This window comes from Cebidichthys violaceus, unplaced genomic scaffold (assembly GCF_023349555.1).
Source record: "Cebidichthys violaceus isolate CVI_PGR_0920_01 unplaced genomic scaffold, fCebVio1.0.p SCAF_12, whole genome shotgun sequence".
Classification (NCBI taxonomy): domain Eukaryota; kingdom Metazoa; phylum Chordata; class Actinopteri; order Perciformes; family Stichaeidae; genus Cebidichthys; species Cebidichthys violaceus.
The window spans coordinates 8,897,427-8,912,628 of record NW_027176285.1 but is presented as its reverse complement, the minus strand read 5'-3'; the positions used below and the strand labels follow the sequence as shown (position 1 = coordinate 8,912,628).

Here is a 15,202-nt window from a genome sequence, read left to right as displayed (position 1 = left end):
TAAAGGGACAGTTCACCCCAAAATATAATCACATATTTTTCCGCTTACCTGTTGTGCTATTTACCAATCTAGATTGTTTTCATGTGAATTTTCTAGTTTTGGAGATATCGACGATTGAGATGTCTGCCCTTCTCCAATATAATGGGACTGCTTTCTTTTCTAACTAGTTCCCGCAGGAAACTGCTCACAACAAAGACTGTGGATTACCTCGAGTTACCGGGTCATGATTCTGGAAAGAGACATCGCTGTTGAGTTTTTCAAATCTATTTTTTTGCGCTTTGAGCATTACAAGCCAAGTGCCATATAGTCCCATTATGTTCAACAGAAGGCAGATATCTCTACAGACGATATCTCCCAAACTAGGCAACTCCCAGCAAAACAATCTAGATTGATAAATATACAGGTAAGAGGAAAATGTGTTTTTGAATTTGGGGTGAACTGTCCCTTTTTTAAATGGAACGGGGACACAAAATAGTGCAAAGGAACAAAACCACCAGAAGTAATATCATCCCTCTGTATAGATGCAGGAGATCTGGCTTGTGCAGTGGTCCACCCCACTGAAGAAGTCCCTTCCATGCAGTTCTTGATTAGGATCCACATCCTGTGCTTGACTGTGGACATCAAATCCTGCAGATGCGCCACACGCGCACACACACACACACACACACACACACACACACACACACACACACACACACACACACACACACACACACACACACACACACACACACACACACACACACGTATACACAGAGAGAGTTGTAAGATCCGATGGCAATAAAGTGCTCATGTTTGAGTATCTTAGTTTGGACAGTAATTTCATTACCTGTAATGCAGGAAAGAGTCGTTTGTAAGGTGGCCACCCTATTGGGATTATTGGCTGCTGGAGCGAGGCTGTCTCCAAAGGCATCAACTTGCATCAGGTGACTTGAGCTGGTCTGTGCTGCCATCCCGCCATATTGTGGAGGAGAATATATCATTGTAATCTGCGCTGAGAGCTCTACGGGGACAATGTAAAAGCTTCACTCTTTTATCCACATCGTAGAGAACAACTCAATTAAAGTCTGTCGTTTTTCTCCTTAAATCACACATTCCTGTAGAAAAGTAACATTAGACCTTGTAAATTAATCTTTTCAAACCCTGTCTTTATTTCAGTAACACTTAAAACTGAAGTGTGTGTTTCTGAAAACCTTGTCAACATCACGGTGGCTGTCAAGTCCACGGGGAAAAGAGGTGATATCTATTTAAAGGTACATAGAGTGGAGCTGCCTTATTCTGTCTAACAAGAATAATCACCAGCCACCTGCTACACATCATACAAATATAAAAATTAATGTGCATGTGAAAACAAATCACTTCAGATTGTCAAGCTGCCCAGACATTTACTAATAGGCTCTTCAGATGTGAAACATGCACTATTAACCCTTTTTCAGAAGCACACCTGTAGTCACATCTATTTGGCAAACCTTTAAGATGATTAACCTCCGAGTACCTGGATTGTGATCTGCCAGATCAGGAGGCTGGCTGGGCTGCTTCAGATCTCGCTTGTTCTGTAGGGGTGTCCCATTGGGAGGATGGGGGAGGCAGGTGGGAGGGCAAGGCCCGAACTGGTCCCCGGGGAGGAGCTGGTGAGGGCAGGGATCAACAAACCTGAAATATTTCAGACTGAATTAATAACGTTGTTTGTGGAATAAAGAAAAATTATTAAAAAAAGAAAGCAATTATTACTTATTTATATACTATTGAGCTGTGTTTCATGATTCAAATGTATGGTATGTTTGAGGCTGGATTATATTATCCTGTATGGTGTATGTTATATTTTTTAATCTAAATATTTCTCACATTAAAATCTATAACCCGCTGAATGGAATCAAGGTTTATAGAATATTCTGTAAGCCTTAAGGAGGCAGTATTTTTGCACGGGTAAAGTACTGAAATGCAATACATTCTACAGGCGTTGCATTTGTTGTGCGCATCCTCTATGTTGTATATGAATCAGTGTATGATGGGTTGCTGAAAGAACAAAGTCAGGCAACATAATTTTTGTCTCTATAAAGATGTAATGAAATCATTTAAATGTAAAGACATCACCATTAAAGGTTATTATTTTATGTTTTAAACCACTTTTCTGTTAAAGAAATCAAAAATCATCCCCCTGCATCACCCTTTAACCAAACTTCAACTAGATTTTTTTGGCAAACATTGCACTTAAACAAACAACTGCATTTTTCCAATTCCATGTTACCCCCACTTTCACGCAAGCGCATGATTACCAGTTAGACTGCAAATAAAGCATTAATTAATCCTTCATGTGGTAATGACAAGGTGACGGTTTCACACAGTCTGTGTTGATTTGACACACACTTCAGCAATCATTTGCATCAGATACACCAGTCATCATTTATGATTGTCCTTAGGCAATTCTTTACCCGCTTGAATGACGCAGATGAGATGCACAACATTACTCGTATTTGAAACAACCACTTAATAGAATGCAGAATGCTCCCTCTAGCAACTTTTTCTGCTTTTCTACATGCATGTAATGAGGAAAGAATAACAGCTTTCACAGAAATGTTCTGCTGTATGTATGTACGCCAGCGTGCTGCCACACCAGAAACAGAAAAACGGATCATTATGACGTTATCACGTGATATTTTTTTTTAATGTTATGTCAAAGTGTTTTTTCACATTATTACGATGCACAAACTCATCACGTTATAACAAGAAACATGTCTTGTTTTAACAATATACTATTTATCTCGTACACGATAACGCATTGTTATAACATAAAAGTTTCACGCTAAAACATGGTCACAACATGATAACTTAGCCCATATTTTTATACCACGATAACTCAAGTTTGAATGAGGAAACAGTGTGCGGTGAACGGATAAATTGAGGAAAATGGCTCATTTACATGGTTGGGTTGAAACTATTCAAGCTCAACGCAAAAGGCCAAGTGCCAGTTCACAACCGGAGTACGTATCAGAGCGAGTCCACCTCTGCTCAAGATCAACTTCTCTCATTATGATGTGAAATGTTTCATGTTATAAGGACATAAGTTATCACGACTTTTTATCTTGTTATAACGCAAAATGTTTCACGATAAGATACAAAATTATATTGTTAGAACAAGAAAAGTTTCTTGTTACAATGTGATAAGTATATCGTAATACCGTAAAAATATTTAGTTATAACAATACATTTTTCACGTTACAATGTGATACAGATAGTGTAAATGGTTAAAACAGGAAAACTTGTTTAACTTAACCAAATGTCTGTGTTGTATATGAGTTCAACCCTACAGTAAATCATTACCTCAACCATTATGCCTCTGTTGCTCATTGTTACAACATTAAGAAAATCAAGAACATTACTTTCAGATTGATTTAACAAATTGTTAAATACAGCGGATTAAACTAGTAAATGTAAATATTGTTCAGTGACCATGGGAGCTGACACCCCTGCTGTTAGGTTTGGCCAAGTAACACTTTTGCATGTCTACTTGCCAATAACAGGAATACTGGAGCAGCCAGAGTTTGTTGACAATATGCAAGAACTGAATGGGAACCAAAAAGAATCCCAGAAAAGTGTACAGAAAATGGCAACAAGGATTTTACAATCAATTTAACTTTCTAAAAAAGTAATTACAGCGTCTCTCTTCTCCCACTGGACCTTTTTAAATGGTATTTTTTAGATTCTATGTTTCACTTATTGAATTCCTTAGCCGCTCTTGTCGGTGGCTATAGCATCCTTTAATACCAGCAGTCAAGACCAATGAGCCAAGGCAAGGTCTGCTTTCGCAGGCCAATTGTCCTCCCAGAACCCTGCAGTGAATGCTTTGGCCTACTGCTGATACGAGAACAATCCCAACCAGTGAGGAGCCATGAGCATCTGGCTGCTCAGAGCGACTGAAATACTTCATCACATGCTTTTATCAGGGTACAAAATAGTGCTTTCTCTTAAACTGATTATTCTAATTATGAGCTTATAGTCTTGCTGCCATGACAACCAATGTTTAAGTTGATTGTTTCAGATCATCAAAAGGGAGAAAAAAAGATGTGTGAAGCATTTAAATCAGTCATGGTTAAAGTTCTTATTGTGTCAATGGGAATACAAAATCAAAAGAAAATACAAGTTGGCTAACGGCTATAACTGTTGCTGCTTATGGTTCTATTCCACAGTGTTTCAAGAAGACTAAAGGCTTTGTCTTTTTTTACTTTTTAATGTATATGTGCACGCTTTTTTTTCCCACCGTAAAATGTAGTTGGAATCCTGTCCTATTATGAGATATGAATGCATGGATTGAAGAATAGTAAAGTGGCTTGAATGATTTTGGAAGAATGTTTTATCTTAAATATAAAATCGTCTAAACCGACACAGTGACAAAAATCCTCAGTACCTGTATTCATCTTGTAAGGAGCACATCAGAGCCAGGTGAGGATGGCTGGAGGAGTCTCGTCCCTGTGGAGCAGCTGAGGAACAGGGAAGACAGACACTTCAGGGCTGTCCACCACAGCCTAAATCTAATGGATAAACCTATTGTCATGTGCACATGGTTGCAGGGGGATATGCTAAAGTCTCTAGTTTTCATATCAAACGCATATTAATGCAAAGAGTATTTACCCATACCAGAATATGACTCGTGGGATGCACAAGGCGAAGAGTTCAAGTGTATCCTCGCCAGTGGAGAAAGGCTTGGTTGCAGAGGGTGGATGGTTAAACAGTCTGTGAGCGTGTCTTGAGTCACATCAGCAGTGGATTTCATCTAGAAACATGGCACATGGATCATAATCCATAACAGTAGTGGACAAAATATATACAGCCAAGGTATTCTGGAAGAATTTCCTTTGAATCGTATTATAATTCAACTGTGATTGTTCTATCTAGAAGATTACTTCTGTCACACCTTTATAGTGAATAGTGCTTTGATGCTATGCTCTATATATTTTTTATTTGTATATAAGGGCTATAGCAGAAATCATGCCAGCCAAAAATAGTATCAAACAATATGAACATCTTAAGGATAATGGCTTTAAAGCTTGTTTTCTACCATCAGAACAATTTCTGATATTATTACACAAGAAACGACTAATGGACAGTATAAATGTTAGGATTTTGCAGTAAGAAACAAATATAACGCATTCAATCTTGAGAAGCATCAATTGAATCCCAAATACTATAAACATATTTTTATTAGGTTTAGACAAGAGAAGTCGTGCATGTGGGAGACTTTGTAAAATGTCACCTTTTTTAGTAACTACCCACCTTCTTTGTATCTATGGTGACATCACCCTCAGTAAGAGCTAAAGAGAATACATATCACACACACATGCAGTGAATCTTTAAAATGGACTCAACCTTAGTACTTAGAAAGTAAAGGAGGTGAAAACAGGACAAAGATCCGACAAACAACATAATTATGTGTATTTTTCTGCAAGCTCAGTGTGAGGGCAAGTGGATGTATTTTCATCTGACTGCAATGAAAGTTAAAGTAAATGACATGAACAGTTAAGTTAGCAGAGTTAAACAGAGTGGGATGGAGAGCACATCACAGAGAGTATAATGCACAATACTGTCAGCTAGCTAATTATGGAAAAGAAAACATAATGACATGGTGTGTTGATTTAGATTTTCTTTTGTTTATCGGTGTAATGTTGAAGAAGTGATGCTGTCTACTTTCAATCATCACTAATGAGATTTGGCCCCCTGGACCCAGCTAATGTCTTTTACAAATCCATTTTTTTCTGAAGACAGCTGACACGTTCTTTCAGTTGCGTACTTGATACAACATTTCTCATTAAAATACATTCTCAAGAACAATAGTGCTTGGAAAAAACTAGTGAATTGTGTTACAGCACACTGTAGTCTGTACCTTCTTCCTTAACTGCCGTTCTTTAGTAGAGTGGGATTTCACGTGTTTCCTCAAGGAGCTGGGATCAGTGTAACGCTTTGCACAGCCAGGCACCTGGCAGGTATATGGCTTCTGTACAACCACAGACATGTGAAAACTTGTCGGACTCCACTTAGAGGCAAAAACACACACATAAGCTTTGAAATCCCATCGATTATTGAGCGTGTTTGTGCAAGGCTGCCACTCACTGTGTCCAGGTGTGTACGCTGGTGCTTAGCTCTGTCACTTGAGTTGCTGAAAGCCTTGTGACATCCTGGGTGCTGACACATGTAGGGTTTCTCCCCCGTGTGGCTACGCAGGTGGATCTTCAGATTTTCTAGTCGAGAGAAAGCCTTCTTGCAGCCCTCGAACTGTAACCGCATACAAACACAGCAAACGTTGCCTGAGCAGGACATTGTTATCAGGTTGCCAAAAATGTATTTCTACTACATTTAAAACAGACTTGGGGGCCAATGAGGTTTTTGCTGGTTGACTCCCTCCAGTACAATATCTAATATAAGCTCTGCAATTATCTCCAACATGATGTTTCACATATACCTGGAGCTATGAGCTTATTAGCTGAAAGTCGCTGCAGACAAAGGCCTGCTGACCTCAGTGTGTGGGAGGGTGGGAAAGAGGAAATATAGAGAACCTTTTGAATAGATAAAATTACTGCCATTTAGTCTCAACGGACACTATTGTAAGTCCTGACTGCTCACTGCTGGTAGTTTCATGATTGACAGGTGAGCAGCTATGGAGAAGTAAAGCCCTGAAAGGTGTAAACATTTGGGAGAGACGGGTGCATTTTAGTTTTATGGCAAGTTTATACCTTGTCACAACTGCAACTCCCTGCTATTATTACTATTGAGCAGACTCTACTGTATTGCTTGCCTCTATGTTTGATTAGTATACAACCACATTGCTCCCTCAGCCAAATTAATGCTGCATTCTTTTGTGACTTTATACTTCCAATACTTATTTAGATCACTGTGCCTATTTTTTACACATATGGATGTTGTTGTTAAGATTAAATTGTATATTTGAGTATATTGTGTGCATGCATCTTAGTTGGACACTTAGGACACAGAGCACACCACCCTATGAGGGGGAGAAATCTACATTACAAATCTAACACTGATAATTGAAGCTAGCTTAATGAGTCTGATACAGACTCATTAAGCTATAGCAAAGTCATTACAGACAGATTTTTTTAAAGAAAGAATCAGTTAACTTATGATGTTTAACTCTATCAACAAGCACTCTCTCTTTCTGTGCACAAGCCAAAAATAGCTAATTAAATGGTTACTGCTCTTGAACCGTTTTGATTATCACTAAGTCAAAATTGGTCAACATGATACTCAACCAAATTTGAAAGAAGCAAAAACATAGTCGAAAAACATGGTTTGTTCCCACCTATTTTTCTTATTCTTTTCTGTTTTGTTTGCACTCTTGTTATGAAAAACACAGTGTCTGTCACACACAGAATTAAGAGACTTTGTGCTTTCAAAAAATGTATATTTTCTCAAAATTGAGTATTCAACTTTGAGGTTTTAATTGCAACACTTGCAAATCTGTTTGAATAAAATGCGAGAAAGAGTCATTTTACTTGCCCACTGTTTAAAATATATATATATTTTTCCATTCTTAACACAAATCACATTCTCAAAGACACATGTCTGATAGTTGTGTGTGACACCAGCAGGGGGCAGTGTTCATACACACATCACTGTTCTGTCATTTGTGTTTTGAATCCATCTTGCATCCCCTTGACAGCGTCTGGTAGCTCTCAGTTTATAACACGTAAAGTCTCTTCTAGTATACAGTACATAGATTTACAGCAAACCTCAGAATGAAGAATGACTACATTATATATATATATCTATATATATATATATATATATATATATATATATATATATCTATATATATATATCTATATATATAGATATATATAGATATATATAAAGATATATCTATCTATATATTTTTCTTTATTATTATTATTATTATTTTTTTTTAATATATCATACATACCCTGCAGTGTCATGTGACTACAGTGACTTTAGTGCTGAATATGTTTGTCTACTTTTGTGAGACCAGGACTTTACTCCCCTCTTCCTGATCACAGGAGGGTTTGGAATGTGATTACTAGGTTTTATGGAGAAAAACACACAGACCATGACCAATTTTGTTATTTTTTCTCTAAGACTAGATTCCTGACATACTGATACCTCTCAGTCATCACTGCCAAAGTCAAATCAAAATGTCTCTCCCCATTTATAGTTAACTAATAACATTCCTCTGCATTCCACATATAATTACCTGCCATTCTTTATGATCACGACACAGCTATCGCCTGACATCTATTCTTCAATTGATGTCATACTTTTTACCAAACTTTGTTTAAAGCATTGGCACAACTTAATGTTATGACCATTATTGTTGAATGTTAAATGGATGGTGGTTGTATTCCTGGAAATTTGATAAAAGCATGAGATCTAGATTTACCAGCACTGAATATGAAGAATTATTAAAAATGTTGTCAAAGCCAATAGATTTAATTGAACGATGAATGTTGGAGAAGCACAAAATGACAAATGCGTCTCATAACCCCCTACTCACAATTTCACTTGGGCACACTTTCCAATCCTGGTCTACTATGATAAATGCTCCTTAATAGGGGGATGGTCTTGCAGAGTTGACTAATCCGTAACATAGTTTAAATTCTTGGCTAGAATACCACAAAAAAAAGCAATGCAGACAATGACAAATAAGTCTCTCAGAAGCAAAGTGGTCAGACAAGTGAGAACCAGCATAAAGCTAAAAGACTCCAGGCCTGGCCAGGGTTGGGTAACTGTGTAACTCTCTTTCTCTGTCTCATAAAGCTCTCATAAAGCGCTGAGGGCTTTTTTAGTTTGTCGTGAGGGACGTTTGGGCTGAAAAGAAAGCAGCATGGCTCCTCGGTGTAGATCAGTGTTACAGCCAGCTTCTGACAGGCCCTGGCAGGTACTCATGCCCTGGCTGAACAATGGCAGCGGCAGTCTGTGCCAGCAGAGTCTGTCCAATGCCCAGTCTTAGCCTGAGGTCAGTTCACTCTGGATTCCACTCTTCCCTGTTTCACAAGTGATGTTTCTACTCTCTTTGCTCTTTTTGTTTCACCCATTTCCTTATACTGTTTATATTTTTAAAACGTTTCATTCCTTCTCTCCAGTGACTCGTACATTTCTGCAGGGGTGTTACATGAGAAATGATAGTTTTGCCACAACTACTCAAAGTGTGAGACAAAATGCTTCTGTGTTGAACCTTCAAATAATGAGTTACAATCTCGAAGATCTATTTTTTTCTTTTTGGCGGTACCTATGGCACTAAGTGGTAATTTTAGGCGTGTTTATTGGCTCTCACTTCTCAGAGATCCAAAAATATTTCATCAGTGGTCCGTGGACTCAATCATTATCATTACTTCATTAGGCAATAGATTGTGACTTAACAGATATTTATTTGAATGAAAATCTTTGCCATACTTTAATATGTAGCACACTATCAGTTTGCTGTCAAAATTTTAGAGAACACCATGTGGGACTTTTCATAGAACAGAGGGAGTTCAGGAGCAATAAACGGTTTTGTTTACGAAAGCAAAATAAGGACTTAGCTGTGATGAGAAAGTGTATTCCCGATACTAAAGCATTATATTCTTTGGTTAGCTCTCTCAAAGCAATTGTAAGGATGCTGCTTAAAATGTTGTCAAACCTGAAATCTAATCAGACTTGGATTTCAGAGTTCACAAGGCTTAAATTACAAGCTGCTCATGTATGGCACTTTAGTGGAATAGCAGGGAACTACTGTTTCATTTTTACTATACTGGTGCAAATGCACTGATTGATCAAAGCATTAGTAACTCATTCTGAAAGAAAATGAAGTAAATTTTGGCCAACTTTGCCAATAACTGATGGTCACTGTGTACAATTGTTGTTTTACTGAACAAGCAGTATATTTTGAATTCAGTAAAAACACAATTTACTCATTACAACTTAAATTAATTGAGTGGATGTTTTTTTTGTGTTGGAGTAGAAGTAAAAAACATGCCAATCACAATGTACACGCTAACAGCACAGAATGATATAAAAAAATCATAATTAACATGCTGACCCACAATGACTGTAGGAATCTCTTGTTTGGGTTTTAAGTTCACTCTGTGCTTTTAAAACGTCATAAGTTTAAATCACAGTGACAGATGCAAACAGCCTGGTGAGTTGAGAATATGAGAATATGTTAACAAACAGCTGCATCCTCATTAAACGGATTTGTGAGATGACAGGTACAAGCCTGGGCCTGCCCTAGATGTTCACTTTGTAACAAGAGCTTCCCTATTGTTCTACTGTGGCCTCACACTTTATCATGCATCAGTTTATTCACCTGACAATCATTTCCTAAGGAAATCGTGATTGCTGCATCTTGGAAGACTCAAGTGCTTTTAGCTTTTGTAACTGTTCTGTGAAATTATGAGTCTTCATATCTTGCATTTCTATCGTTGAAACGCAACTTTAACATTTCAAAGGGAGTACATGAAAACACATGCACATACTCTTGCAAAGATATATGAAAATACTCATGTAAAGAAAGAAAAAGCCTGCATTCTTGATATAATGTTCAAACTCAAAGAAAATCTGCACAGAATCAAATTGTGTCATTATAGTGGCGGAACGATAAGTCTGGTGCACTGGCCTTTTCTCTCTTTGCCCAGAATAAGCCGGTCCTATATTTACTATACCACAAAAACAAGTACCACTTTGTTACAATTCTGTTTTTGGCAATGGGTTGTGACCATGAATACTTATTGAATGATTACATGGAACACAGACCCATCCAACGTTTGCAGCCCCATGGCAACAGAGCGGGCTTCAACTAATAAGTGAGTATTTTGGTACCAAAGGTCGACTGCAGGTATGCATGCCGTTAATAACTGACTTGTTGAAAGCAGGGACATGAGGCATGTTTTGCGAGTGGTTTGTCAATTACTCATCTAAGTCTGCGGTATTTTCCCAGTGGGAGTGACAAAAAACAAAACAAAGGAGGGAATTCAGAGTTGTGTACTGTCCATACATATTTTTTAGCCATTCTAGCTGCATGGCTCCATGAACAGATGAACAACAGGATGAATCCCACTGATTTTGGTGGACCTTCTGACATTTCTTTTATCACCACCAACAGGTTGACATTTTTGGCTTTTAGTGAAATGTTAAAAAACTATTAGATGGATTGCAATGAAATGTGGTAGAGACATTGATGGTGAATTGAAATATATAACGCCACTATTAGGTTAAAATTATTATTATCTGATTCTTTGGAATGTCATTAGCTTTGCAGCTATTTGGTTATAAATCAGCCTCAGCTCTATTTGTTTATTAGCGCTAACACACTAAGCTAACATGGTGAAAATGGTGACCTTGCACCTGCTTATCATCTGCATATTATGCATTGTCTATGTGAGCATGTTTGCATGCTGACACAAGCATCTAGCTCGAAGTACTGGTGTGTCTTGTTTTTAATAATCCCACATCACATTTGAAACTAATAACCAAACTACAGAGGCATCATTAAATTGCAACACAACTGAAACAGCTCATCAACATTGGACAAACAAAGCTACTATTTCATCAATAATCCGCCCCATGGATAAATGCCAACTCTTTGGCCACAGATGCAGACCTATAGAGAGCCAGACTATGGGGCATCACCTTCCCAGAACGGCGGCCAAGTTTGTCAGACAGTGGCCTGGCAGGACCCCTGCAGCTGACACTGCTGCCCAGTGGCTACTAGAGAGCCATGGTGCCATGCCAGATCTAAAGTGCAAGGGTTCCTTTGTGCTGATTTAATAACTACATAATTGAGTTAACTCCCATGTCAATTATCACAGCGCTCTGCTAATTACTGCATGGCTAAAGTTAAGAGGAGAGAGAGGCCATATTTTTTACCTAAACCTTGTCCATAAACATAGAGCACATGAAGGCATTTGCCCTAAAAAAATACTTTTTTTCCCTGCAGTCTGAGGCTTGAAAGCCTTCAGCTAGGTACTGTGGCTTTGAATGGAACATTGAGAATTGGACTCAGTCAGCCCCTGACATTCATCATGTTCCTGCATTGACTGCATTCACTCCGTCTTCTCACAACTTAGTAAAAAGATATCTGATTTAGAGAGAGCCATGCTGTATTGTTGAGAGGGGAGATAGCATACAGAATCATATTTCTTAGAGGCAAATAAATATAGTGTGAAGATAGATAGATAGATAGATAGATAGATATACTTCTGTAGCATGAGAAGAGACATAGCTGTGATCTACATGGTGTACCGTGCACTTGTTGGGTTTCTCTCCCGAATGGACCCTCATGTGGATAAGAAGCTTGTATCGGGCATTGAAGGGCTTGAAGTTGCGTGGACAGCCCACCCAGTGGCATGTGAAATCCTCAGCCTTCCGCTGGTCCACATGTAGCTTTTCTATGTGCTTTACCAGCTCCTCCCTTTGGTCATAGACTGCACTACAGTCCAACCACCTGCAGCAGTGGGCCCCATAGTCCTCCAGCTCTCCTTCTTCTTCCTCCAGCATAGGGACCTGGGGTAGAAAGTTCCCCCCATGCCTGTGATGAACCATGGGAGCTTGTGTTAGAGGGAACTGAGAAGGGGACTTTATTTTACAGTACTGTCTATTGAGGTGGATGTGCTGGTGTGAGTGGTATGGTGGTGGAGGCCCCTGTGGAGTAGCAGCCTCTTGGATAGTAGCCAGCAGGGTTGGCTGTAACTGTGGAGGTGGCAGCAGGTTGTTGGTGGTTTGGCTGCAGCTCTCTGCTCTCTTCTCCAGTGACCCTCCTTCCCCAGGGAGACACTGCTGGTCCACCACCATGTTAGCCATCTGGCTCTCCAGACCCCCTCCCTCTTCAAGCATCTGCATACGGCCATAATCCGTCTGAGGGGCCAGAGCCTGCGAAGAGCCTGACATGCTGTAGGGATGGGCGTGGGGGATGCAGCGGCCTCTCACACCCAGGAAGTGACCATAACCTTCAGATTGGACAGGTGAGAGTGTGGGGTGGGAGGCCGGAGAGCTGCGGGAACCATTGATATAGGCCACAAGTGAAGTAGGCGAGGTGCGTATGATGGAGTTGAAATCAATGCCCATGACATCCGACAAAGGCGACATGGAGAGCGCTCTCTTCTTAGCCCGTGACTGCCTGGGGCTTCCAGCATCACCTGCAAAAAGGTACGAGGGCAGCGAGGCGGAGGTGCTGGTGCCACCTGATATGGTCGTGCCGGACATGGCCGTGCCAGGGGGAAGGCTGAGCTGCTCACCTCCTTCGCTGGCCTGGGTGGAGCACTGAGGTAGACCCAGTGGAGGAAGCACACGGTAGCCATACGACCAGTCATGTCTGCCACTAAACATCGACTGTGTTTCAAACAGACTAAGGGTAGTGGATGCCAGGGATTCTCTGGAATGTAAGGATCTGAAACAGATTGTTGTTACCCACTTTAGTATCGCTCTTAAGGTTTAGTGAGCTCATCATCACAATCACATACTTTTATTGATATTGCCCACCTGGCATCAGTGTGGGGAATCTGCACACTGTGTTGATGTGTTGGAGGCTGTTGTGCTGCAGGCCTTGCAGTATACCGTTGGCCTGTGGCAACGGTCATGGGACTGCTGGTCACTGTCAGATTAGCAACGGCTGGCTGACCAAAGACTTCCATGGTAGGCCCAGACACAGAGCAATCGGCTGGACACAAGCCCAAAATTCAATAAACAGAATATCCATATGGGAGATACCTTATGAAAGTATATAGGTTATAACAGAGCAACAACACTTTTATCCACTTTCAATAAATCCCTACAGATGAATTCAAGTTGTTAACATAAAAGTACACAATTATTTGGAAAAGACATTACAGTAAAAAATGCAAATAAAATCTCAAATACATCACATTAAGTCTGCTTTAACTAAGGTTTATACAGCAGATTGTGGAATTTCCCTCACCAACCTGACACTTTCTGCTCTGTTAATCACTAATGAGCTTTTCACCTCCTTCCATTTTTTTCTTGGTAGAAAATTTAGGGACAAGCTTTATGCCTGGTTAATTATCAATAAATAAGGAACAAGACGTTTTTCAAGAAGACAGTAAGGTTGTGAAGAGCATACTGAGAATAAGTGAAGTATGAAGATGTGATTAGTAACTCAGTTGTAGTTTAGTATACAACATCACTTTTATTATTTTATAGGATGTATCCCCTACGTCTCTTAAGATGTGATCAGTTTGCTGCAGGTCCCATACTGAAGTATTCAAATTCTGTTCTGGAGATTAAAGTTACACCTGCATTGTACTCACACATCCTGGGTTGATTAAATATTTTTAACCTGTGTTTTTACCTTTGAAGCTGTTGTTAGAGGAGCAGCGTCCCGTCTGCATGGCGGTTGTCACTGTAGTTGTGGGATGATGAGTAGGCACTTGTGGGGATGCAGTCGGAATGTTTAGATGTGTCCCGTTGGTCAACACCTGTCTGCGGAGGCTCAGGGTCGGCAGGACAACATGGCCTCCGCTCTGTGTCCCAGAAACAAAGGAGTGGATGGTTCCTGTTTTCACTTTCTCCATGCCCGAGGAGTAACTAAGATCGGCTCGTTGTTGTGAAGGCATGGATATTCTGATGGACTGGGACTGGTGTCCTCTGATCATGCTTAATGATGGGGACACGCTGCAAGGAGACACCAGGAGCTGACAACCCTTTCCACTCATGGCTGAAGCAAAGACACCAGAAGCTCTGCGCTCAGGAACTTGATTCAAGTTGCTGCAGTTTGCCAAGTTTGTTTCAGACAGGATATAATAATCCACTGCTCATACCTAGGAAATGATTCAAAACAACAACACATAAAATATATACTGTCATCAAATAATATTCACATATTTCAATGTGGAATTAAAACGGCAAATATAATATTACACAAACAAATAAATACATAAAATAAAACCTCAACAGCAAGTTAACTGTGCAAAATATATTTTTAAAATTTTTCTTTTTTAAATATTAACCAACATAAAAGTTGTTTCTTTAAGAAAATATATTGTGTTATGATGACTGAAAGTTAACATGTTCCATGGAATCAGTATAAGGCCAATATTAAAATTAAGGCTATTCTATTTGGAAATGAATCTAAGAAGTGCTTACAAGTGTAACCTCAAAAACAAACAAAGAAGATATGCAACCAAGTTACCTGAACTGTCAACGCCACGGCCACTCACCTTTTGCTGTTGTCGCAAACACTTTACCA

General features: G+C 39.5%; 1 protein-coding gene across 2 annotated transcripts; it reads right to left on the bottom strand.

Moving 5' to 3' along the window:
- Nucleotides 1-160: 160 nt before the first annotated feature.
- glis3 (GLIS family zinc finger 3) lies at nucleotides 161-14,731 on the bottom strand. Of its 2 annotated transcripts, none has more exons than XM_068705530.1 (10): nucleotides 14,306-14,731; nucleotides 13,480-13,657; nucleotides 12,244-13,387; nucleotides 6,106-6,267; nucleotides 5,879-5,989; nucleotides 4,636-4,771; nucleotides 4,406-4,478; nucleotides 1,496-1,653; nucleotides 830-1,003; nucleotides 161-627 (listed from the first exon to the last, which is right to left on the bottom strand). In XM_068705530.1, exons 1-10 carry the CDS (start codon nucleotides 14,667-14,669, stop codon nucleotides 506-508), a joined length of 2,622 nt encoding a protein of 873 aa, XP_068561631.1. In that variant the 5' UTR covers nucleotides 14,670-14,731; the 3' UTR covers nucleotides 161-505. The 2 variants fall into 2 exon arrangements, with proteins under 2 accessions (XP_068561631.1, XP_068561632.1); XM_068705531.1 differs by having other exon boundaries at nucleotides 830-946.
- Nucleotides 14,732-15,202: the final 471 nt, after the last annotated feature.